The following is a 26885-nucleotide window of genomic DNA, read 5'->3' on the forward strand; positions in this document are numbered from 1 at the left end:
TAATGCTAGCGCATCACAGTGACCAGGAAATTTTGCATATTCTATTCCTAACGTTTTCCTACACCTTTTTAGGGCACGATATAGCAACAGTCATTGTACAGTGCTCACCGTATCGTACGTACAGTGCTTATCCTAATTGGTAGTAATGTTGATTTATCACTGCCTGGGTGCTCTATAACAAAGGTTTTACCGTACGAACAGTGCTTATCCTATAATTGGTAGTAATGTCGATTTACCACTGCCTGGGTGCTCTATAACAAAGGTTTTACTGTATGAACAGTGCTTATCCTATAATTGGTAGTAATGTCGATTTACCACTGCCTGGGTGCTCTAATGCCCCGTATCCATAGGCTGTTCCCTTGTGGCATGTGCCCTTGTTCCGTGTTCACTTGTTCCCATGTGACCTGCCACACAGACAACTAACCTTTGTTTTGCTTAGTGGCAGTATCCATAGGTTGTCTGTGTGGCAGGTCACATGGGAACAAGTGAACACAGAACAAGGGCACATGCCACAAGGGAACAGCCTATGGATACGGGGCCTTAGACTTCTCCGTAGTCCACTTGCCCATTTTGCATACTCTGGCTATTTATACATTTTTTTACGCATAAAACGATGATTTGTATTAATTGTGTGCAATTGATAGATTTTCACATCTGATCTTTTCAGTCACCGTACTCCCTCTGTTTGTTAGCTTCCCAAGTGGAGGATTTTTACTCGGGCTTTCACGATCAATAAACTGGTAGATTCAAAAATCAGAATTGTTCAGTATTGAAGTGAGCCATTATAATTATGCAAGATATGTTGCATTCATTCAATAACAGCTAATAACTTTTATTGTCACTAATTATATAAACTATCGAACACTTTAATTTTAATAAACATCAGTATAATATAATATAAGTTCAATGACGGAATGTGTTCATCATGATTAATAATAACATATTTTTATTTATCAAGAATTGACTATGGCACAGTCTAAGGTGCTCTTTAACAAAGGTTTTACTGTATGAACAGTGCTTATCCTAATTGGTAGTAATGTCGATTTACGACTGCCTGGGTGCTCTACTGCTCTTAAAAGGTTTCACCGTACATGCTTATCTTAAATGGTAGTAATGTCGATTTACCACCGCCTGTGTGCTCTTTAACAAAGGTTTTACTCTATGAAGAGTGCTTATCCTAATTGGTAGTAATGTTGATTTACCACTGCCTGAGTGCTCATTAACAACGGTTTTACCGTACATACAGTGCTTATTTTGGTAGTAATGTCGATTTACCACTGCCTGAGTGCTCTTTAACAAAGGTTTTACTGTATGAACAGAGCTTAATTTACCCTAATTGGTAGATTTACCACTGCATGAGTGTGCTATAACAAAGGTTTCACCGTACATACAGTGCTTATCCTAATTGGTAGTAGGCCTAATGTCGATTTACCACTGCCTGGGTGCTCTTTAACAAAGGTTTTACGGTATGTACAGTGCTTATCATAAATGGTAGTAATGTCGACTTACCACTGCCTGGGTACTCTTTAAAAAAGGTTTTACCCATATGAACAGTGCTTATGGTGCCACACATGACATCACACCTATAAGCACAGAAATGGACACAGATGTAGCTCTTGATATGCTTAACAAATCTGGATTCAAGGCCAAAAATAATAATATTTCTTTCCAATGTGGCGGAAAAATGTCATCAAAGTTTATACAAGGTCACATTCAAAAATTGCTCATATTTTGTTGAAAACCACACCAAACTACTCCTCTAATCATAGGGATTAAGGTCAAACTATACTTGTTCTGAATCATAATGATTTACTACTGCTTGGTGCATGTTACAAACGTTTTACCGTACATATCCTAATTGGCAATGTCAATTACTGGATACACAAGTAACTTTTTCCTATATAAAGACTGGATGATATACAGTGGCGTAGCATCGGTCATCACATTGGGGGGCACCGACCATGATTGGGGGGCACCGGGTATGATGGGGGGGCACAAGCCATTTTTCAGCAATTTTCCTATGGATGATAGATAACCCTTTCCAATCAATCGTATCTGAACTTCCCTCCATCCTATCACAAGGACAGCCTTTTAAGGAGAGCAAGAGCAATCGCTCTCTACTGCTCTCCTTAAATCTGATATAGGAGAGTGATTTTTAGCTCTCCTTAATTGACCATTCTCTCCTTCATTCTATTGTAAATGCTCTAAACAGCTCTCCTTGAAGGCTTCAGAAGAGCTTGATGTTCTCAGTAAAACAATATATTATAATATAAAGTGCAACCGCCAAAGGTCAACAGGCACATACTCGGCCTCACTCGACTGGAGGCTGATAGTTTGTCCCTGTTAGCATTATGCCTCGGAAGATCAATCGGACCACATTGAAAGAATAGCATGGCACAGAGTAAGTTTTTCAATACATTTTATATTAGAAGTTTTCATGCAGGCTCCAGAGTGTAATCACAATGTAACAACATTTTATCCTCTACATTCATTTTTGATCTAAAGATAATACTCTTTTAACAATGGGCTATTCCAGTTGAAATCCATACACCCCGTACGGAAAACTGGAATAACTAGTGGCGGCACCAGGATTTTTTTCAGGGGGGCAAAATTAAAAACTGTTGCACAAAATTGCTGCAAAAAGTAGAAATGTTTGTAATTTTGAGTTTTTAATGGGGGCAACTTGGGTGGGCAAGAGTTCTGACTGGGGCAGGAATTTCCCCCATGCCCCGCCACTGGAAATAGCTCAATATGTAGTAAAATATCCTCCTGGACTGTCTTTTCAGGAGAGTGAGAGCAATTACTCTGCCAATTTTCACATTACTCAACACATTGATTTGTAGCTCTTCCCTGTCAATCACTTGATTTCTTTTATCTTAGTCATTGATTCAAACATTGCTACCATGGAAATTTAGCACAACCGGCCCAATTATCAGCCTCTATAGGCAAAATATCTAATTCTCGATCATGAGAGCCAACTTGGGTATGAACAGATATTTGCGTCTAGCGTAATACGCAAAGACCACACGCTTACAGAGCAAGCACATCTTTTGAGAATTTACCAATCACAGTCTTTGGTTGCACAATCCTGTTGTTCCACGAAAAGTACGCTGACGCAACAGTACGCAGAAGGTACGCCATCTCATGATCAAGAATTAGATATTTTGCGTATAAGAACTATTTTGATTGGCTAAAGGGGATTAAGCTTAAAATTGCTGAGAGATCTAAAAGCTGTTTTGATTGGTTCCTCAGATGATTATATCATGAAACTAACAGCAATCAGGGGCTGGCTCTGGATCCATACCCTTATAAAAAATGTTTTAGCTTCTGACAAGATCAAACAAAAAAATATCTAATTTGATTTCATCACTTTTCTTCTTTCACCCGCACCCTATCATGTGAACGTTTATGTTTATGTTTAGATCTATGTTCTCGATCACTTTTCTTCTTTTTGCGATGCCTCTTTTCTTCCTCATCCCTCCTAGAGGAATCAACTGATCCTTCACGACTTGACAATCTGATTTGCGCAAAACTTTCTACAGACTCCTCCCTGCTGCGTTGGGCAGATCCGCCTTCTTTGTCATCATTTACGCTTTCTGGAGTGACATCTTCCCTGTCATCATGTTTGCTTCGAGAATATTTTGCAATAGATGGACTACGCTCCCGCTCTCTTCTACGGTGTCTGCTTTCCCCTCTTGGACTTCTATCTCTGCTGGAATGCCTTGATCTTTTCCTGTAAATAAAACATGATATTAGGGGTAACATTAATTAATAATATATAATTCAAAATACAGTATTTTGTCAAATAAACACCGCCGGGGCGTTACATTTTCCCAAGGGTGGGCGTTTATTCAAGGTCAATTTTAGAACGATAATTCGTTAGGTAAACTTAAACTCACGCTTAAATGACGAACTATGAACTAGAAACACTGATTTCTGGTTCACTTTCAGATTTCCAATCCAGATTATCGCCAATTATTGACGTTATTATCGACCATGTGGGCAACTTGGTAGGCTTACTACACAAGATAGCATGGAAATATCAGCATTTTTGAAACATCTTGGTTGAAAAAAGTGGTGGGGGGGGCGTTTATTTGAAGGGGTGACTATTTGACGAAATACGGTATACAGATGTTTCAATCATACAAGTACAATCTTGGAAACTTGAACAATGGGCATGCTTTGTCAAATTTGTTTATAATCATGGAAATGACATTTATTTTGTTTTAGGAATAAACAGGATATCTACTCCCCATTCCAGAAAAATACACCACTAATTTTTTTGGATTAAAAAAATATTATCCTGTTTTGCCAAATGAAACATAGCTTAATCCTAATCCTTTAGTTAGTCCTAACTGGCAATAAAAGTCAAATTTTAATATCTTTGCAATTTGAGGTAGAATGCATGGTCCAAAAACATGCAATTTTGCATGTTTTCTTACAATTGTAGTGACAAAATTGTAAGACTTAGCACAAGTCTAAGCATTCAAAATCTTGAGTATAGGCTAAGAGTTAGCTCATAATTTTAATATTATATGTTATTTTTGATAATTGTTATGAAAAAGATTGAAAAATGTGTTTTCCAAAAATTATAACGCATAACTTGAAATTAGTCTTTGTTCAGTCTTTGGGCCTGATTGTCACAATACGTAAAGGTCGAAAAACATGCTAAAAATGCATGTTTTTGGCCCTTATTTCCAAAAATTGACAAAATATAAAAATTTGACTTTTATTGCCAGTTAGGACTACCTAAAAGATTAGGATTAAGCTATGTTTCATTTGGCAAATCCAGATAATATTTTTTTAATCTAAAAAAATAGTTTTGTATTTTTCTGGAATGGGGAGTACAACATTGGTTTACCATTCATCGCTCCCCCATCAATCAATATTGGAACACTTTGGAAAACTGCTCAAGTAAGGCTGTGATTTCCAGGTAATTTTGTGCCAGGGTACCGTATGTAATTTATGGGCAGGTACCTGGGGTACAAGTATCACCAGGGATCAAGTCAAAATTGAGTGCCAATTTGCACTCTTTTTTCCTAATGGTCTCTAAACAGTTGTGTGAATTTGTAGCAATGATATTTATTGAAAATATATGCCTGCAAAATATTTAATGTAAATGACTTAAACAACAGCTTTGTTTGACATTAAACTCTGGCCTCTTGTAATTCTCGCGTATCACAATACGATGCGCCTCCAGCGGTCTCTGGGTCAAGGCCAAAATATGCAGTGCATCATTGGAAAATGAGTCGACATCCAAAGCCCGCATAATACGAATACAATACAGGAACATGCATCATTGTGGGTAAATGTCATTATAATGATGTTACATGCGAATGCACACTAAAACAACAATTTACAACTATAGTAGATCCATTTTCTATCTATTGATCACAGGGAATCCTCCGTGGAGCTGTTTTCAACATATTTATTATCACACTCTCGTGAAAATTCAATAGCAGCTAGAACGGCCATGTCGACTCTGGAGTCGAAAATTTGACTGCCAAAAGCAACCGCTGGCGGCGCATCGTATTGTGAAACGCGAGAATTGGACGTTGTGTTTATAGGGACACAGGGACCAAGTTTATCAACTCATGGGGCCATTTCAGGTTTGTAAATATATTAAATAATGCCCTTCGGGTATCGAGCAGCTGGTTTTTGTACCCGGGGATCACAATTTTGGCATGAAATTGTTGAAGATTGCTAGAATATGACTTTGTGTACAATACTCACAGCTATGTTTTTTGTATGTTTTTTTTTAATATCCCTGATGAATAGTTACCTGGAGTTAGTCCCTTCTACAACTTCCCCTTCCTCCGCTTCATCTTCAATCTTCACACGTACTCTAAAATAAAAGAAACCATAATAGATACCCAATGAAGTCTTTCTGTACAGGTGTGAGTCATGGGTAATCACCAAGGACATGGAAAACAAAATCAATGCCTTTGCAACATCTTGCTAGAGTCATGTTAAACATCAAGCGTGTGGATCGGATTCCAAATGAAACCATCTACAATCTGACCAACACCACTCCACTGGTTGCCAGAGTCAAGATTCATCAACTCAAATTTCTCGGCCATATACTGCGTCTTGAAGACGCACGAGCCTGTGAAAGAATATGCCCTTTATATTCCACCACATGGGAAGAGGAAACCGGGACGGCTCGCACACTGTACTTACAGTATGTCCAGCACCTCCTGGGAGATACTGAAGGGATGTTGCAGCCAAACAAAATTGTTTCGCTTGCCCAAGATTGCAATAGTTGGAGAAAGCTTGTAGTCGCCTACTCCGCAGCTGACTGCTGATGATGATGATGAAGTAGAATGAAAGAGTATGAATACCAACTCCGCAATCTTTGTGTGTCACTCATGGAGGGCACTTAATGTATATGCGCAAATGAGCGTATGTACTACGCATGAAAGAATTCATGGCTATTTAATGCAAATCAGTGGCAGTGGAATAATTTCATGACTCAGCGGCACAAAGACATATCTCCATTAGCTGTTGGTGTATGATTACCCGTGAAATGCAAACCTCTCTCATTAAGTGTCTGCCCTGTATAGGAGTGCATAAGTGCACATACTATGTACTATGCATGAAAGAATTCATGGCTATTTAATGCATCTCAGTGGCAGTGGCATAATTTCATGACTCAGCGGCACAAAGACATATCTCCGTTAGCTGCTGCATGTATGATTACCCGTGATATACAAACCTCTCTCATTCGGTGTCTGCCTTGTATATCGAGGGGTCAAAAGGCCCCAAGTGAGTGCATTTTTGGCTAAAATAATATTTTGGTACCAAAATAATCCTTTACAACACTGGGCCCCTTATGATTGTATAGCCATAAACAAGCTAAAGCCAATTGTTATCAGCGAAAATGTAAAGCCCTAAGTGCAACACTATGCATGAAATGTGTGAGAGCCAGAAGGCCCAAGTACAAAAACGCCTGTATCATTGTAGGTCGTTTTTGTACTTGGGGTCTTTTGGTTCTGTCCCCTCGATATTGGTGCATGTACTATGCAAGAAAGAATTCATGGATAATGTATCTCATTGGCAGTGACATAATTTCATGTCTCAGCAGCACAAAGGCATATCTCCATTCAAGTATGACTACCTGTGATATGCAGACTTATCTAATGCACAAGTGCATGTACTATGCATGTAAGAATTCATGTATATTTAATGTGTCTCAGTACCAGTGTTTTGGTCAGATGAAAACAGTTGGGTCTGGAATGGCTAGTGCTGAATTTTGGCTGGTATTCCAAAATCTTCCTACAGGGGAGGTGTGGTTTGCACTTGAAACCCATACACCCCCTATTGAAGACATGACCTTAATCTTCCACACAGGGGGTGTGAATTTCAAACTAAATTAAGGTCATGTCTTTAATAGAGGGTGTATGGATTTCAACTGGAATAACCCAACTTACCTGTCATAAGCTGAAGCATCCTCATCCCCAGAGTCATCTGAATATCTTCTTCTCCGCCTCCTCCTCCTCTCATCTCTTCTATCATCCTCTCTATCCTCTCTCCTTCTGTCTCTTTCATTCCTTCTCCCATCTCTATCGTCGCTTATTTCTTTCCTTTTTTCCTCTTTTCTTTTCCTTCTTCGTTCATCTTGATATATATCTTCCAGTTCTGACATCTGTGAATCGATGATTTCTTTCATGATCTGAGAAAATGAAAAAAGTGAAAAATATCTTTGTAAACAATTTCTCATGGTGTGAGAATCCATCATAAGTTCTGCTAAGAAATTGAGCAGAACTTTCAATTGAGGAGTTTGTTTTCAAAACTGTTTTTTTTTTTTCAAATGTATTTTACCAATGAAGTTTTCCTAAAGAGCTGTCTAATCTAATAACATTGGATCATTGGAATAATCATAAGGATTAATAAGATCTTTTCCAAAAAGAATAGCAAGTCTTTGTAACCATCACCAATTTAAAACACCATGATGGCCCATTGGTAAAATACAGGTAAATTGCACTTTTTTCAAAAACATGCTAAATCTGACGTCTGCTCTTTTTGAACTTTCGATGGGAGACTTCCAAAGCTATAAAACACAACAAAATTATTTTAAAAATCTTAAGTAGAGGATGGATGCAATTTTGCGCAAATCCACTTTTTTTCTTACCATACTGTAAAGATTTGCCTAATGAGGCACATGGGCTCCTTTGCCTTAATATAAAGTAAATTTCACATACAAATAAAGAGCTCCCTCCTCTGAAAATCCCAACAAAAATTAAAGGTATGTGCCCTTACCTGTTGGTGCAATTTTTATAATAGGGCACTTTTGGTTCCTACCTGAAATTCCATTATGTAAAGGTGCCAATAAGTGGCGGAATCTTCACAGTATGTCCTTTACTATATGTGACCGTCCATCACAAACCGCTCGTAAAGTCGGCAAATTGTATTTCGTGTTACAGTGCAAAATGTTCATAAAGGTTGTATTCATATGTACCTAAAATATGTGCTACATGTTACTCATTTTAGTCCCAGTCAAAAACCAATCTTTAATCCTATTGTTGAAGAGGATAATAAGCTTATACTTATGTATAGAATTAGTAAATAGCTGTAGTCTTTGTTTGCTTGGCCAAATCCTGTGCAAGTGGTGGGTTAACCAACAATTAACAATGAAAGGACATTCCTGAACCTCGTTGACTTGGGGATAATTTGAAGTGACCGCTAATTATGACCATTTGATATTTAATACCAGCAATGTGGGAAAAGAGAAATAATGTAGCACCAAAAAAATACCAAAAGGAGCAAAGTTTAAAAAGCAATAACTCCGCTTCTGGATATCGTTTGAAGTCAAATGATATATCAATTATCATTGTAAAGCTTATGATATATATTTTTAAACATGGAAGAAAACAAGATTGACCAGGGGCCGACTTTACGAGCGTTTTGTGATGGATGGTCACATATATATAAAGATCTGAGCCTTCACATCTAAATTAATTTCATATTCCTCCATTCCACCACATCCAGCATGCGTGTTTATTTTATGCAACCATAATGGGCCACAATATACGCTAAACTCTTAAGCCTAAGGGTTGGTGGTATTGTGGCCCATTATGGTTGCAGAAAGAAATTAAGCATCCAGCACAATCACTGAAAAAATTCAAATTCAATTGCAGAGTCTCCTTGCGCCAAAACAATATTAGTTTTGTCTTATGTCCCATGGGAGTTTCAAATCTAATGAGGTATGCATTTTTTATTTTGTTTTATTTTGGTTTTTTTTATAAATTGCACAACACCAATTTTGGGTATTCTGACCTTGGAAGTATTCAGGCTATGTTTAGCTCGAATACAGGCTACATCTAGCTTTACAACTTTGGAGTTGCGGTGCGATCAGAAACAAAATTGAAATTGATGTTACAGCTGATTTTTGGCCAAATTTCTTAAAATGTAAAAAAAAATACAAAATAAAATTCAATTTCAGCAATTTTGCTCCAGCAAACATCAAATGGGCAGGGGGAATATGAGACAAATCTATTGTATACTAGGCGGTTACCCGTATTTGGCGGTTCTCGGCTGTCGCGATTACCTGGCTGATGGTGACAGTACCAACTAAGTTTCATGCCCATACAACAGTTTTTACTAATTTGACTTCAGATGAACCCCGGTGACCCCAAAATGACCTTCCAAAAATTTGGCTCTAAATGTTGACTGTACCCACCAAGTTGCATGCCCATATGACAGTTTTTTACTAATTTGACCTCAAATGACCCCTAGATGACCTCTGGTGACCTTGACCCACAAACCAATAGAAACTTGTTCTGTTTCGGGTCAAGACACACCCACCCGTCAAGTTTGAGGAACGTGCGACCCCCAGTCTCCAAGAAAAACAGTTTTTACTAATGTGACCTCAAATGACCCTTGGATGACCTTGGGTAACCTTGATCCACTAACCAATACAAACTTGTTCTGTCTCGGGTCAAGATGCACGCACCCACCAAGTTTGAGGAACGTGCGACCCCTAGTCTCTGAGAAAATAGGCGGACAGACACACACACACACAGATAGACAGACACACGATGCATATTATTATATAGATTTTTGCCTTACTAACCTGAGTTTGAGATCGTCGTGTAATGTGGACATTTTTCGCCCGGTATGTTTGCCGACGTCTCTTTAAATCTCTCTGTTTGGCAAAAGCTGCAGCCCGACTTTCAGCGTCTCTCTTTCCTGAAAAAAACAAACAAGATACACAATCACTTATTTTAGAGAACCATAGTTTGGGCCAAGGTTATGCAAAATAATGTCACATTTCAATATAACATGAATTTAAACATATCAACTGAGTACTCATATCATTATCATTTAAGAGCACAGGTATATTTATTTTTACAGAAGGGCTACTTTTTCATACCTTTATTTCAAGAGATTTTAATATTTTCCATAATTTTTTTCAACAGGAGGGGGGGGGTAAAAGGGCTTTTTTCTTCCATAACTTCCAATAAATTCTTATTTCTTTCAAACCAAAAAATAAGTAATTTTCAAGTTTATATGCCACCTGTAGAAGGGTTGGATTTGTAAGATTGTTCATATAATTCGTGAATAGTTTGACATTTAACATTTTCTTAGCTTACAATGGCAGGGTATGCCATCTTGATCACAGCACAGGTGCTTTTTGGGCTCACAACATCTCTTGCTGGAACTGGTAGTCACGTTCCTATGGTGTAATGTGTGCTTGATCAAACTCAAAGTTTGGTTTGGGTGTGCCGCTGAGAATTTGAAAGTTGACCCATCAATATACCAATTTTGTAAGAAATTTTAACCTAATGTCAAAATGTTCAGCCAAATTTGACACAAATTGTTGTAGTTTTTACAATATTTTCTCCAAATTATAGGGCAAATAATTTTTGACTACAGTGAGCGAAATTGGCCAAAAAAATTGAGAAAACTTTGAAAAATGGACCCATCCATATACCAAAATTGGCCAAAAGGGGGGCCATTGATATACCAAAGGGACAAAAATGCTATCCATGTTTGAGGCACATCCCCGTATGGTCATTTGTACTAAGTACCCCTCCCCCCTGTCATAAGTCATATGTGAAAAGCACCTGTGATCAAGATAGCACCCCCTATCAAAAGTTACGAATAGCAAGTTAAAATGCGTATTTCTTTATCAAAAAAACTACCTGTTATCATCATTACCATTATTATTACAGGGATGAAAGTCCACTTTTGACAAAAAACCTGAAAACAGGCTGAAAATAAAAGAAATTGAGTAAATCTGGATTACAAAAAAGCCTGAAAACTTTCATACCTGTTATTATCAAAACTAGATCCTACCTTTCTGAAACGAGGTGGGGTCAAAGGCCAAATCTTCCAGGGACACATTACTTCCATGGCCCGCTTCCTTAGCTTTCTGTACTACATACTCGTATATGGCCAACTTCTCCTGGGAGTTCAAATCCGTCTCGATCCTATCCATGGTCCTAACAACAGGCTTGATACCTGAACTCCCTGTCAAATGGATGAAAATTTGTAATTGAAATAATTAATTATTGAATGTATTGATAGCAAGAAGGTTGTAAGTGCTCTGTAATTGGGCATGAGTGTAGGCTAAGAATTAACTCATAAAGTTATAATTTTAATATTTCATGTTATTTCTGATAATTGTTTATGAAAAAGATTAGAAAATGATGTGTTTTCCAAAAATTAGTCTTTGTACAAGTCTTTGGACTTGATTGTCATAGCATACAAAAAAAAATGCCCTAAAAACACATGTTTTTGGCCCTTATGTCCAAAAATTGACCAAATATCAAAATTTCCCTTTCACTGCCAGTTAGAACTAACTATAAGTATTGGAATTTAGCTTTATTTTATTTGGCAAAACAGGATAATCTTTAATCCAAAAATATTAGTGCTGTATTTTTCTGGAATAGGGAATAAGTTTTATTAATGATCTGCATGCTGACCATTATAGGCTTCAACATAAAAAGTTGGGTTTTTTTGTCAAAATATTAAGAGCTATCTCAAGAACCACTGAACCAATACTAGGCTTGTTTGTACTCATATTAATTCATTTTTCATGCTGATTCCAAATGTGAGCATGAAAATGTAAAAGTTTGAATTTTATGAATTTTTGAAGAAATTTGGAACTTGTTTTTATCTGCAGTCGACACTCAAGACAAGACTTTTGAAAGTTGGGTTTTAAAATTTTTATGAGGTGTTTCTGCTCTGCAAGCAAATGCCCCCCCAATCTGTTGAGTCCTTTACTTTAGATATATGCTATACCACCTCAGCTATCAAGTAAGCTGGTGATAATGGGCTATTCCAGATGATATCCATACACCCCCTATGGAAGACATGACCTTAATCTTCCACACAGAGTTCACCCATTTAGGTAACCTCATTTGAAATTCATACTGTGTGGGAGATTAAGGCCATAGGAGGTGTATGGATTTCAACTGGGATTTGTTGGCTGACTGAATTGATACACTGTGAATTTTCTGTTCTGTTCTGTTTTCTATCTTAGATTGAGGCCTACCATTAAAATTTTGTATGACCAGCGGTTTTGATATAAGAAACAAAAACTTGTATTAACAATGCCCCATAAGAGAGCAGTTACCAAAATTCACATCCTTTTTGCTTACACCATCTAAACAAATCATATCTTGGATGTTAAATCTTACTGGGGTAATGAGAAAAATATGAGCTTTCTACCAAAATTGCAGTTTTTCTAAAGAAAAATGGGGGATGAAGCTATCGATCAAGTCACACTCCTTCCACTCTGAACTCTGTATGGGAAGTCCCTGTTTTGGGCTGTCATACATGGGAACCTAAATAGTGACCCTCATTCACTTTCAGGCAAAGACCCAATATCTAACAAGACTTGGGAGTGTTACAGAGGTTATATTATTCCAGGGGCGTAGCCAGGATTTATTTTGGAGGCTGATATTTCCCCAAATTTTGAAACTTTTTTGACCGAAAAAGCATAAAAAAACTGATTTTTTCCCCGCTAACTATGCTCCCAAATTGGACCTCTTTGGCTTTCGCTGTTTAGAGGGGCAGCTGCCCCATCCCCTGGCTATGTTCCTGTTTTTTCTAATACTGCAAACAGACGTGCATGCAATGTTTTCATATCAAAATGAACACTACATATTTTTTCCTTGTTTTGTCTGAAGGCCTATACCAAAAATAGTGATGGTATATTGGTTGTAACCTAAATCACCCCCTCTTTATATAACCCGATGTATTCAACACATGTAAGGATACACATTTAAAGGATATTGAGATATAGCTTTCATATGGTTTGTGTACATTTTAAATGCTAGGTCATAGGTCATCCAATATGTCTGCCATTGTTGCCATGGTGACCCAGTGTATCCGCACGTAAACGGTGATGTACTGAAATGCTGCAATTAAGATATGGTTATAATAATCAGGATAAAAAGTGCATGAAATAAATTGGTATACACCTTTATTAAAGAGTTAATTGTACTTTTATACTCTACCACATTTAATTTTGTGAAAATCGCATGCAGATTACTTGTGACCTTCAGTTTCTGCACTTTATCCACAAAAAAGACTCACAGAAACCAAAAAAAATCCACCAGGAAATTTACTAAAAATTGAATAGCTTTTACATTGGGTACTGTCAAAAAAACAAATTTGCAAAACTTATTTTGTTGCTGTATTCTCAGAACTCTACAGGTCATTTTACCACTGAAAACACTGATTTGACCCTAAACATGGTATGGTGCAAAAATGGACCTTAAATGGTGAAAGTTGTCAGGGTCAGAAATTCAGCGAGAATCCATTCTTCCAAAGATTCTTGTCAACAAAATTGCAAGAATCTAAATGTAATTATGTAAATATTTCAGTTCATCATACAAAGTTATATGGCGAGAATCAAAATTCCACTAGGAGAATCTAAAAGGATTCTCGCACTTGGTTGCGAATTTCTGACCCTGGTTGATCATGAAAAGTACCTGTATGGCACCATACAGCAAAAAATCAGCGCTTTTTAAATGTTTTCAAAAGTTGTTGCAATGCAATTTTAAGATGCATTCACAAACACATTTGGGTTTCTTTTTGCTGGAATAAATGTGCTGTTTTAAAGCAATAATGTGTGATTTGCATAAAGAATAGATTCCTATTTAAATGTTTGTTTTCACTGATCACATTATCCCCTTTTAATTTCGAGCCAAACAAATGAGGTATAACGAAGAAAATTGTGATTTCATTCCAGCGCCTCATTCGCTCGCCGATCGTATTACATGTAACTGCACGGAGCATCGCGCTCGACGTGTGTACACATAAGCTGACATCGCGGGACATGTTAGCAAGCACTCGATCTGTGAACTCTGAATAAAACTGGGTATCCCGGTTTTAATATAAAAACTTAAATTTTACTGTTATTAAAGCACTTCAGGCTTAGTCTTTTACGTGGTATTTTAGTACACCACTGGGCATTATATTTATGCAAAAAGTAGAAATCCAACTAAAATTGAGGGCGTCGCTGTGAAGCAATCACACATTATGGCTTTAATTTGGGATCAGAAGTACATTGAATATATGAATATACATGTAATATCAGAAATCAAATTCAAGTTAAAATGCATCAATATTTTTTTTAAAAACAAGAAAAAGACAACTATAGTACAAGTGACCTACCAGAAACTTTGGATAAAATCTGGTTCTGTGTTGACTGATCTGAAATTAATAAGAAAAAAAAATGAAAATAAGGGGAAACTGCACGAAATTTGTTTAAAATGACAAATATCATAGCCCTATGGGCCAAATGAACACATTTCAAACTAGAGCGGTTCTCGGGTTGCGCGGTTTTCGGCATACGCGGTTGGTGTGTAAGGTTGTTGGGTGATGGTATGGTAGTGGCAGGGGTGAAATTAAGTGGGAGACGGGAGCCGTTTGGCCCCCAGAAACTCTGAAATGGCCCCTGGTTCCATCTCAATTTTAGTTGACCAGGGGACACTTTACTCACAAAACTGGCCCCCAGGATAGTGAACCAAAGATATCAAATTACAAGCAAATGGTGCTAATTTAACTCATCCAGCACATCTTTATTTTTGGCCCCTTGGTAATTGGAAATGGCCCCTGGTTCTTCCAAATCTTGGTGAACTAGGGGCCACTTTTTTGCCAAAGTGGCCCCTGGTTCAAGCTCTCTTATTTTCACCCTTGGGTAGTGGTTGTGTTTAGATGTGAGTTTCTTTTCAGAACCCTGTATGGGCGAAGCCTGGATGGTGGATGGGGAGTGTGGGTGATTAAAGAAGGAAATAATATGGAACTTAGGCCGCACGGCTGTGTAATGTTTATGTTTTACAAGATGCCCAGAGCACGGGTTGGGATATGGGATATCCGCTCGTGGTGTCGAGTTCACAACAGGTGTTGGTATTGCTTTACCAAAACAACCCGAGCCGTGTGGTGGAAGTTCAGTTTGTATGTATAGACAGTTTCCTAGCAATATTGACTGTACCCACCAAGTTCCATGCCCATACGACAGATGTTAGTCATTTGACCTCAGATGACCCCTAAGTGACCTTGGATTACCCCCAAAATGACCTTCCAAACATTTGACTCTTAATGTTGACTATACTCACCAAATTTCATGCTGTTATGTCAGTTTTTAGTAATTTGACATCAGATGACCCCTGGGTGACCTCGGATGACACCGAAATGACCTTCCAATAATTTGAATCTAAATGTTGACTATACCCACCAAGTTTCGAGCCCATATAACAGTTTTTAGTAATTTGACCTCAAATGCCCCTGGGTGACCTCGGATGACCCCGAAATGACCTTCCAAAAATTTTACTCTAAGTGTTGACTATACCCACCAAGTTTCGTGCCATTATGACAGTTTTTTAGTCATTTGACCTCAGATGAACACTGGGTGACCTTGGATGACCCCGAAATCTATTCAGCTCTACAAATACAACTGACCAAGTTTAGGCGATACACCATGTTGTTAAAACCCCTGTAGACCCTATAATACTCGGCATCATCGCACATGTTGACTGCCAAACTTCATCACAACATAAACTTCGAAAACGATCCATTCATACTGTCCCATTTATTGATACCTTCTGTTTGTATCAATTGCCAGTGAGCAAAATACATGTGCTCTGTTCACTATACACAGCAAGGTATAGGTAGCTATGTGCACGATATTACAACCTCTACCTTGCTGCATTTGATTTGCAGTTCTGACATCTGGCCTGCGCCGGTTTAACAACCAGGTCAGACCTTTGGAGCAGGGCTAGACAGGGATGACAGAATGCTGTGTCAGTCATAAATTAAATAAAATTTATTAATTTAGATAAAAAAGGATAGAAAGAAAAGAAAAAAAGTGAAAAAGTGAAAAGCAAAATGAAAAAAAAAGAGAAGAAAAACAGAAGGGGAAAATGGGGAGAAACGGGAGGGAAATTATGATTTCCTTTCTCCATGCTCAAAATTAAATGTTGAGATTAAAGTTTTCATTTTTCGTTGGAAAGGGTGTGCCCGAGTGATTGCGTATTAAAGCAAACGTTAACAAACAAAAACAAAATTCCCTGAATTGTTATGCCAAAATAAAAAAATTTAATCTTGTAAATTTTTGGCTCTATGTAAAGTTTGGAAGGATTTTTGTTTTTCAAAAAAGAAAAAAATCTGGGGTTATAATGAGTCAAAAGATGTGTTTTAAATGAAGTAAAAATTATGATGCGCAGTGATTATGCCATGTTATTAAATTTCTAATCTTAATATTTCGTCTTTTTGTCAAAATTCAAAAAGTATTTAGTTTTGTTTAGTTGTGGCGTTAAAATACCCAAACAATTAAGTTTCTGACGATACAGTTCTTTCAGGGACACCCTATATATAGCATGTTTGTACTACAGTATCAATTTTATTGAAGGTCACTGGTAAATAAACACTTGATAGTGTGTGCCTCGGGCCAGACTGTATGTGGCTATCACGATGTTTGTTCGGATCGCCCGACACAAATTGGCTGTGTAGGAGACTAGGTCTGTGCAAACAAATTAACGACTTTATAAGCGGTAGCGAGTGTTTCCAAAAAGCAACACAAAAGCAAACAAAAAATACACCCATTGCCCGCTATTTACCGCACTAAATGAACGACTCTAATCATGTACCGCATCGAAATGAACGACTCTAATCAGCTGCGGCAATTCCCCAATGGTGGATAGGCCTATACTATACATGTATTCTTATTCGTGCATTTGACGGACTTGGGTGTTTTTGTTTTTGTTAAATATCTCCTCTCCTGAACACATATTATTATAGAAAATCTATCTACTTCTTCATTCGATTACATACTATATACCCTGCAACTTTCAATCTATACAGTGGCTTGATAAACCCTTAAACGTGCGAACAAATATTGCAAAACAAAATTAAAGTATGGCTCTCCGCCTATGGCTCCGCCCATACAACAATAGGTCTCAAAACCTTGTCGTTTCTGAGTTATGGCTTGTTGAATATTTGATGTTTTTTGACGCAATTTGCTCACTCCACATTGAAATACACACAAAATTATCCTAAATGCCAACCCAATTTTTACCATGTGGGAAATAAGCCCCAATAACCAATCTCACACATATGCAAATTACTTCTATGATGTTCCTCTGTACCAAAAATCTTAGTGGTATCAAGCCATCTTCATGGTTAAATGACTGCTTGGAGATTGCATTGAAATACACAGTAATTGACATTAATGCTCTAATACCCAGAATGCAAAGTTCATCAATTTACTGTGTATTTCAATGAGAGATTCAAACACTAATTTAACCATGAAGAAGACTTGACACCACTAGGATTTCTGGTGTCTGGAAAGTTCATACAGACTTTTTGAACTTGTGTGAATTTGGTTGTGGTGGTGGACTTCCCACATGGTAAAAACTTGGTTGGTACTTGGGACAATTTTGTGAGTATTTCAATGGGAAGTGGAAAAATCGTGTCAGAAATGCCAAAATTCAACAGGCCCTAACTCAGAAACGACAAAGAGCTGTGTTCAGTTGACACATAGGGCATTGATAGTGATTTAAAAGAAAATCTGAGAGAGCCAACCCATTGGTTGAGTTGGCATAGAATAATAGCCAATTCCATTTGAAAAACATACTCCCTCCAATTGAAGACTTCTTAAATCTTCCACAGGGGTATGACAAATTTTAAATGGGATAGCCCAATTGCTTTTACTTTCAACATAAGATTACTTGTTCAGCTTATAATTGGGATAGTTTTCCTATAAGCAGGTCCAACTCAACACTGAGTGACCTACACACACAGCAGCAAACACACACAACTTTGTTTTGTTTTAAATCACAAAAATCACAGCTTACCAATCAAAATGGAGGTTACATTCTTTGCATTCTCATAGTACCAATCATTGTGTGGTATTTCTTTCTGAAAATAAACAGAGTAAAAAAAACCAGATAAATCGGTACAGTAAAAGTGGTCTTTTTGTGCACATTTTTTGTGTGTGTTTTGCAATAAATTCATAATTTTGTATTTTCTTTCATATAGGACGGTTTCATGTACGCCCCGGGTCACTAGCCCTGGAGGCACAACAACGATATTGGAGCACATGAAAATGAAATATCACCTACAGAGTGCTAATATTCCTTACAAAGCATGGGTTTGAATGACGTGCCAAAGATTCACAGAGGATGATAATAGTTTTTTGTCCTCCACCACACTTGACTGACTCTCAATGCAGGGCATTTTTATCAACCTTTAAAGCCTTAATGTACAATTTCCGTCAAATTTTGATTTTGTTATTCTTTATTCAAAATGTTGAAATAATATTAGTAATAAATAACTGATGGGAAGGGTTGCTGTCCATTTTAGGTTGAAATAACAAGGTAAAGTGAAAGAAATCCCACTGGTTATTTTGGCCATTTAACACGCAGTTCTATGGGAGGACATATTATCATAATTTTTAAATTATGATAATATGTTGAACTTTGCTCTGTTGACCTACAAAGACAACAAATTTGGCCGATTCCATTTAGGTGCAAGTTGGGACATGTGTAAAATATATGCAAAAAAATCAGGTTTAAAAAAAATTAACCAATTTCATATTATAAGATAGTACAAAAATGTACATTATGGCTTTTTAAACCTTTCGTGCAAGCGCCCCATACATAATATACATGAGAGAACATTTTTATTTTTGCAGTCGCTGCATTGAGCATGAATAGCGCAAAAATTAATATCCACATTGCTCTACTTTAAATGTTTGATTTACAAAATACAACTCTCTGACCAAAACATTTTAAAAAAATCAGGCTTTTTAATTTTTGTTTTGTACTCCAATAAAAAAAATTCACTGTGTAAATAAAAAGCCTACAAACAATTTATGATTCCCAATTCAATTCTTGCCGATTGCCGAATATAAACTGGTGTCGACTTAGAGAATAAAGGTATTGTTTTTAGCCCCTGGAGTGCATCTATCGTCTCATATAACACGGGCGACATCATTATTTTAAGTAAAACAACGAGGCGAAGACGAGTTGTTTTACGCCAAAAATAATGATGTCTCCAGTGTTATATGAGACGATAGATGCAAGAAAACAACTAAAAACAATACCTTTATTCTCATTCTTAAACACTTCAATTCAAATAAAAATATTATACAAGTTTTAATCAAATTAAATCCAACATTTTGCAAGGAATTACCTAGGGCTTAAAATCGATCAGTCCCGTTGTTGCTTGCGCCTCCGATTGGTCCAAATAAGCGAGTACGTGTATCGCGTGTCGACGCGCTTCGGCAGCTGACCCGTGTGATATCGTGTCATATCACACGGGTAAAGCTGGGTAAGAACCAATAAGATTGCAGGAACGTTCTCAAGTGTTTAAGAATCATATTTATAACAACTTAATTAATCAAAGCTTCTTGCCTTATTTAATGCCCTGTTCATGCAAAGAAATTGTGCAATTTTGCAGGAATCATTTTACATATTCCCTACACTGTCAAGTCGACGTTGAAATTCCTCCTTATCTTTTTTACATGGAATCTTGGTAAAAATGATCACTCTGAATTGAACCCTTATACTCTCACTTATTTCTGGCAATTGTTGAATCTTTGTAAGAATCAATTCAAATACAGACTGGCCTCATATTCTTAAAGTGGAAGCCCCACTTTTGGTTCAAGTTCCTTGGGGGATTAGTCAAGGTTAAAATGTATCCATGTAAATTCTGTTCTGTCTGTCATCAAAGTAACAGGTGTAAGTCCGTTCTACTGTGGCGAACTGGCCAAGTAGAGCTTCCTGTTTAATACTGGAATCACGTTCTTTGCCTCTCACCTGTTCCTGGCGTGAGTAACCTTCCTTGACAAGTTGACACTCTTCGCTATGCTTTGACAAAGCTGCTTCTGGGACCAGGTGATGGGAATTCACAGGACATCTCACCATGTCTGCACCCTCCTGGAAGAATAGAAGGTATAAGTGAAAATGTATACTGAGAGTCATCAAATTAATTTAGTCACATAACTCATATTAGTTACATGAATCTAAGTCACATGAACAAAATCCGCTCGAAGTCAACCAGTCTTGAAAGAGTCGTGTTGGATGATGGATCAGAATACCGTATTCGTATCCGCCCATGCCCCTATAAGCGCCCACCCAATAACTTTACAACAAACAGCCTATGCAAATCTGGATCATGGCCCGAAACATATGGCACACTGATGATAATGGTTGAATATTTAGGGCCATTTTTTATGTATTCAATTATGTAAGCAATGTAAAAAATAAGCGCCCACCCAAAATGACTTTATTAAGCGCCCTGGGTGGTTAATAGAATTATATGGTACATCAAATACTTCCTTCTTATTGTGTGACAAGTTTAAATTTACTACAACAACTAATTATAGGTTTAGAAAATTTACAAGTGTTACTGCAAATTTAGTCAAATTATTAAAAAAATAAGAAATTTACCAGCAGTATTTCCTTTGGAAGATATTGCAACTAAAGTTATTTCACCTTAGAATATTAACCATAATGAACTGTGTAAATTTTGGATCTGGATGCTCTACTCCGATTAAACAGGTTATTGCGTCACATCAGAGGATGACTTATAATATGTGACATGATCTAGTCCATGGGGGCCAAAGGAGCCATTTTCGAAAATTGAATTACTATAATTATAACATTATACTGTAATTTTTATAACATTACATACAACAGGCTATCTTTTACTGAAACCACCAAAGGTCTAGCATACTTGGTTCTAAAGTTATGAAGTTTTTTGATGCCTATTTTCTTATGTATTTTATTGTTTTTTTACTCCATATTTTGACCTTTATCTCAGTTTCAAATTTGCCGCCTTTGTGGCCCCCATGGACCAGATCATGTCACATATGACTTTTTTGTTTGATGAGTGACTAGGCTTATTGTGGGCTATGAGTTGATTGTCCAAGTGTTTGACTAATTCTGTCTTGTAACTGGTTGAATCCAATATCCCATGGGGCAAGTCATTCCAGGCTGAAATTCAAAATCATTGACAGTTTCTTCACTCACCAAGACCGTTTCCTTTGACCACTGTAGCTTATTTAGGATGACTTCAGCATCTGTTTTCCCTTTGTCTATCAGTGCTGACAGGCTGTCAATAAAAGCCTGTCGGGAATGCCCAGATTCCCCGTTACTGGTTGGCATCATCATTTTAGAGTCTAGCGGGAAGATGGAATGTTAAGAAAAATAGAAATTATTGAATATTTGTACAATTTTTTTTGACATGTAGATGTATATTTGCACTTAGGTCTTCATTTTGCACAATTTTCCAACATCCCTCCTCAGACACCCTGCGTAGTGAATAAACAAGTGGCCATTTTTGTTTCTGCTTTTGACATTTTTCAATGTATGTTTAATACAATTTATAAACCTGTCTACAATAATAGGGAAAACTTGTCCACGAAAGGCTTCATGGACCTACATTTCACAAATTCAAGTTAGTCGCTTAATTACAAACTAAAATTTTACATACTATCATGACTATAGTTAGTGCCAAAATGGTCCACCAAATCGCTTCATTAAGTCTTCATTTTGCAAAAGTTTCTTACATCTAAGGGGGGCACATTCCCTCACCCCCCCCCCCTGCGTTGGATGGGCGCTATGGCCTACGCTGCCATTTACTTTTTTTTCATTAATTTTTTCAAATTGTCACCCCCCACTCACTGCTCTAAATCCACCACCTGAGGTGTCTCACCACTCACGCCACGCAATTCCAAAAAGTTGACAGCCCTGTGTCTGTGATCAGTAAAATTATTTACATGTGTATATCAGATCACATGATCAGGGAAGTGGCCTGATCAGATACTAGTCAAATGCAGCAAACCTTAGTTTGACGAGCACGACTACCGTGATGTTGCAAAGTCTGAGCTAAACGTGTACAGCGCACAGTTCATTCATAAATTTCCACTCGGCAACAGCAGATTGCCTCAGCAGCCAATCAGTAGGTAGGGCCTATGCCAGGCCCAGGTAAATTCAAATTTGCCATCAAACTGCATCATTTTATATATATCAAATTAAAGCCCTTGAGTAAAGAATGACATGACAAAACTGAAAACCTTTTTGTCATATAGCACTTTCCGTTCCGTTGCAAAGTTACATCTTGTCTCTCTCTCTCTCTTCCGTAAAGTACAGTCCGCCTCTGGCGTATCACGTACTGCGATGGCTGTGTGCATGCCAAGTGAAGATATATACAGTGCAGGTGATAAGGTTCTACAAACTACTGTGCGATAAAAAACCAGGCTGGCTTAACTGAGCTTGATGGTCTGCACACCTTGCTTGAATCCAGCTACGGATGTGCAGTTGATGAGATCTTGAGGCAGGTTATTCCATAGCCTAATGGTGTCCGGAAAGAATGACTGCCGGTACACAACTGTCCTGGCGAAGGGAATCAAGTATCTCATTGAGTGTCCTCTCAGTGCTATAGTTGGAATCAGATAGGTATGGGGAACATCAACTAGATGGTTAACTATCCGGGACATCATCACCACTTTGGTCTGTGCACGGCGTTCCTGAAGGGTGGGCCACTGGAGTTGGTCTAACATGGCAGTAACACTACTGGTGGTTCTGTAGTCCCCATAAACAAACCGTGCAAAGCGCCGTTGTACCATCTCCAGCTTTTGGACATTGCATGATGTTGAAGGATCCCATATTATGCTGGAGTATTCGATGATAGGGCGTACTAAGGTCTTGTAGCACATCTCCTTGGTCTTTCTGGGACACTGGTGAAGGTTACGTTGCAAGAACGCTCTGGTGGCATTTGCTTTATTTGTAACGGAGTTGATATGATGGTTCCAGCTGAGGTTCTTACTGATATTAACACCAAGATATTTGGCTGAGTCTACCTCCTCGAGAGTATGATTGTGGATAGTGTATGGCTGTTGAATAGGCTTCTTCTTATTTGTGATGCGGATGACTTGGCACTTCTGGGGGTGGAACTTCATCTGCCAGTCATTTTCCCATTGCTGTAGATGATCCAGGTCTTGCTGTAATAAACGTGTGTCCTCCTCCGATTTAATGTGGCGATACAGGACACAATCGTCTCATGAATAGTCTGGCTGTTGTACCCGCCAAATACAGTCAGGAAGGTCGTTTATAAACAACAAGAACAGCAAAGGTCCTAAAACACTTCCTTGTGGCACACCAGATAAGACTGGTGTCGTTCCAGATGTTGACCCTTCCAGGATGACTTGTTGGGTGCGATTATGCAGAAATTCACTCACCCACCTCATGATGTTACTATTGATACCATAGTAAGTGAGTTTATGTAACAACCTCTGATGAGGGACCTTATCAAAGGCCTTTGAAAAGTCTAATAAGATCACATCAACTTGGCCCTTGTTGTCCAATGCGCCAGCTAGATCTTGTATGGTTAGCAGCAATTGAGTCTCACATGACCGCCGTTTCCTGGAGCCAAATTGCGCATCTGAGATGATATTATTAACATCACAGTGTTCCAGAATCTGACTACATAATACATGCTCTAGGACCTTGCAGATGACAGATGTAAGTGAGATTGGTCTATAATTCTCAGCTTTATTTCTTTCTCCTTTCTTAAATACAGGTACCACATTGGCCTTTTTCCATTCTTCAGGTAAGATGCCTTGGTTAATTGAGGCTTGGAAGAAAATTGACAGAACTGGAGCAAGTTCATTTGATAACTCCTTCAGTAGTCTAGGAGGAACTTCATCCGGGCCTGATGCCTTGTGGATGCCAAGATCAGATAAAAGTTTCCTGATACCTTCACATGATACTACAATGGGTTCCATAGGTGGATATGGGCTAGGTCCCTTGTCTTTGATGGAAGACTTGTCCTCATTTTTGTTGAAGACTGATGAAAACTGACTATTTAGCATGTTGGCTTTAGTCGCACTGTCTGAATAGGTAACACCATTTGATGCCTTCAGAGGAGAGACCCCTGAATTATCACATTTCTTGCTGTTTATAAATCCCCAGAATCTTTTGGGATTTGCAGTTGAATCAGGGCTGATGATGTTATTGATGTACTCGCTGTAAGCACTTTTACAGGCTGATCTGGTTGTTTTCTTCAGTTGACGATATCTCTCAAAGTCTTTACTCTTCCTGGTCTTCCTAGCTTTAACAAAGCTACGTTTCTTTTGTCTTGTCAGACGCTTAACTTTGCTTGTAATCCAGGGTTGATTTATCCTTGTGGATGACATCTTGGAGGGCACGCCATTGTCCAAGATGTTAATTAATGCAGTTTGGATGTCGATCCACATCTTATGCACACAGCTGTTCACGTCATAAGTGGATGTAAACTGCAGTTGGAAGGTAAGGCAGTTTCTCTTCATGTCACAGATGTTAGCTTGTTTCCACAGGTAAATTTTATGTTTAACTGGTTTACTTCTTTGAGGTACAGTACAAGATTCAGTGTACACAATATCATGATCTCCAAGTCCAGGCAGGGGAGCGCATTTATTTACCAGTGATGGGCGATTGGTAAGAAATAAATCTAAGATGCTTTCTCCTCTTGTTGGAAACATAACCATTTGTTGTAAACCACAGTTCTGAAGTAATTCAAGGAATCTTGCATTGATACTATATGGATACTGATTTCCTTCAATTGTCAGCGTGGCCCAATTTATGTCTGGAAGATTTAGGTCTCCTCCGATCCACACAGCAGCATTCTTAAATTGGCGTGAACCGCTTCAATACCTGAACACAAGGAGTCCAGGTACTGTGCATCATTATTTGGAGGTCGATATGCGGCTCCCACAATAAGAGTCTGATTTTTTGCCATGGACACTTTGGCAAAGACGCATTCTGCAGCTGCATCAACATTAATGTCAACATGGTCGTAAATGAGCTCTTTACTGATGGCTAACAGAACTCCACCATAACCATCACTACGGTCCTTACGTATGACATCATAGTTAGGCGGGAAGATTTCAGAGTTGTAAACGCTACTATTGAGCCAGGTTTCATTACCTATGATAATGGTAGGTTGGGCCGAGTCAATTAAGTTGGCCAAGTCCTCCTTTTTGTTCTTCACACTTTGGAAGTTAACAGTTAAGATCTTCATATTAGCAGCAGGTTTCTTAGCCCGAATTTTAGCAGCTGGTGACGAACATGACTGCGGTGGTCCTGGACTACTGCTGCATGAGGCAGTATTGCTGTTACTTGTAAGCACAGAGCTATTACCATCACTTTCATCAAGGCTAGAAAATGAATTTGCAGTGTCAACCACAAAGGATTCAAATAAGCTGGATGAGAAATTGGGCATGCCACAATTCACGCAGTGCCAAGAGATGTTATTGAGCGCCATGTATATTGGGGTAGACATGTGCATACAGTCGGCATGGTACCATTGTTGGCAGTCATCGCACGCAACCCCATGTTGTTTCCATGTTACTGCACGGTTACATATTTGACATGGGTATTTAGGGGTCCTGGGACCTGGGTTAACTTCCACATCAGATGCATTAGCTAGCAGAAGCAGGCTCAAGTATAGAAGAGAGTGAGCTTTAGTGTCTTTCTGACTTGCAAAAGTGCCGAGCTTCCTTGAGACAGCCATATTGAAGACGCCATCTTTTATAAGTTTGAGCTTAAATGTGTCCAGGTTTTGAGCAATGCTTGAGCATGACCTGGCTGCAGATGAAGAGTGCACTGGTTGGTATTTGCAAGCAAGGCTTACAAATGTAATGCCAAGATATAGATACAAGATATGTGATTTGGTGAACATCATCATTAAAGAAAGAGTCATATACTATTGCCATACAACAAAAAGCGGGCGTGGCATTTCCTCTTCTTTGGCTAAGTTCGGATGAAGTAAAATGCAAAAATATGAACGGTCTCACCAGGATGTCTTGAAGAAGCGTTACCACCAACAGGTATTGACAGGTATTGACTTTCATCAAAAAGATTCTGCTGGCAAAATTCCCCAAAACAGCATTTCGGGGGTGTTTCGGGAGATCTTAGTCTCATTATGATAGCAGCTTTTTTTTAATGGAACTGCTATCAAAATCCCTCTAAAATTCCATGTGCGATTGTCTCATCACCATAAAAATCATATATTTGGGTCAAGTGAAGTATAGAAAACATATTTATGTAGGTTTCCTTGACCTACCTGTTCTTTTAAATTTCTATGTAAAATATGTACCCCGGTATTGTGTTCTATGGCACGAATTTGGTTGATTAACAAATGTGTTAATTAAGGTTTGCCTGGCATACCTACAATCAGAGACAAGTGCGTCCAACGCAATAAATACGCGATGTATACTTGGAGTTGGAATATATGATTTAATATTAATAATATTGTATGCAAACTTACTTGAAAGTTAGAATTGCACTGCATACTATACTTGCACTGGGTTACACTGCACTGTTCATTGGAATAACATGATAATTTGATAAGCTTACATATTATCCTTGTACAAACGAATAATTCGT

General features: G+C 38.1%; 1 protein-coding gene across 1 annotated transcript; it reads right to left on the reverse strand.

Moving 5' to 3' along the window:
- Window positions 1-2699: 2699 nt before the first annotated feature.
- Window positions 2700-26858, reverse strand: LOC140163235 (U11/U12 small nuclear ribonucleoprotein 48 kDa protein-like). Its single transcript, XM_072186633.1, has 10 exons — window positions 26767-26858; window positions 21489-21637; window positions 20274-20393; window positions 18309-18372; window positions 14629-14667; window positions 11299-11472; window positions 10073-10188; window positions 7431-7672; window positions 5783-5845; window positions 2700-3733 (listed from the first exon to the last, which is right to left on the reverse strand). Exons 2-10 carry the CDS (start codon window positions 21627-21629, stop codon window positions 3367-3369), a joined length of 1326 nt encoding a protein of 441 aa, XP_072042734.1. The 5' UTR covers window positions 21630-21637; window positions 26767-26858; the 3' UTR covers window positions 2700-3366.
- Window positions 26859-26885: the final 27 nt, after the last annotated feature.

This window comes from Amphiura filiformis, chromosome 10 (assembly GCF_039555335.1).
Source record: "Amphiura filiformis chromosome 10, Afil_fr2py, whole genome shotgun sequence".
Taxonomy (NCBI): Eukaryota; Metazoa; Echinodermata; class Ophiuroidea; order Amphilepidida; family Amphiuridae; genus Amphiura; species Amphiura filiformis.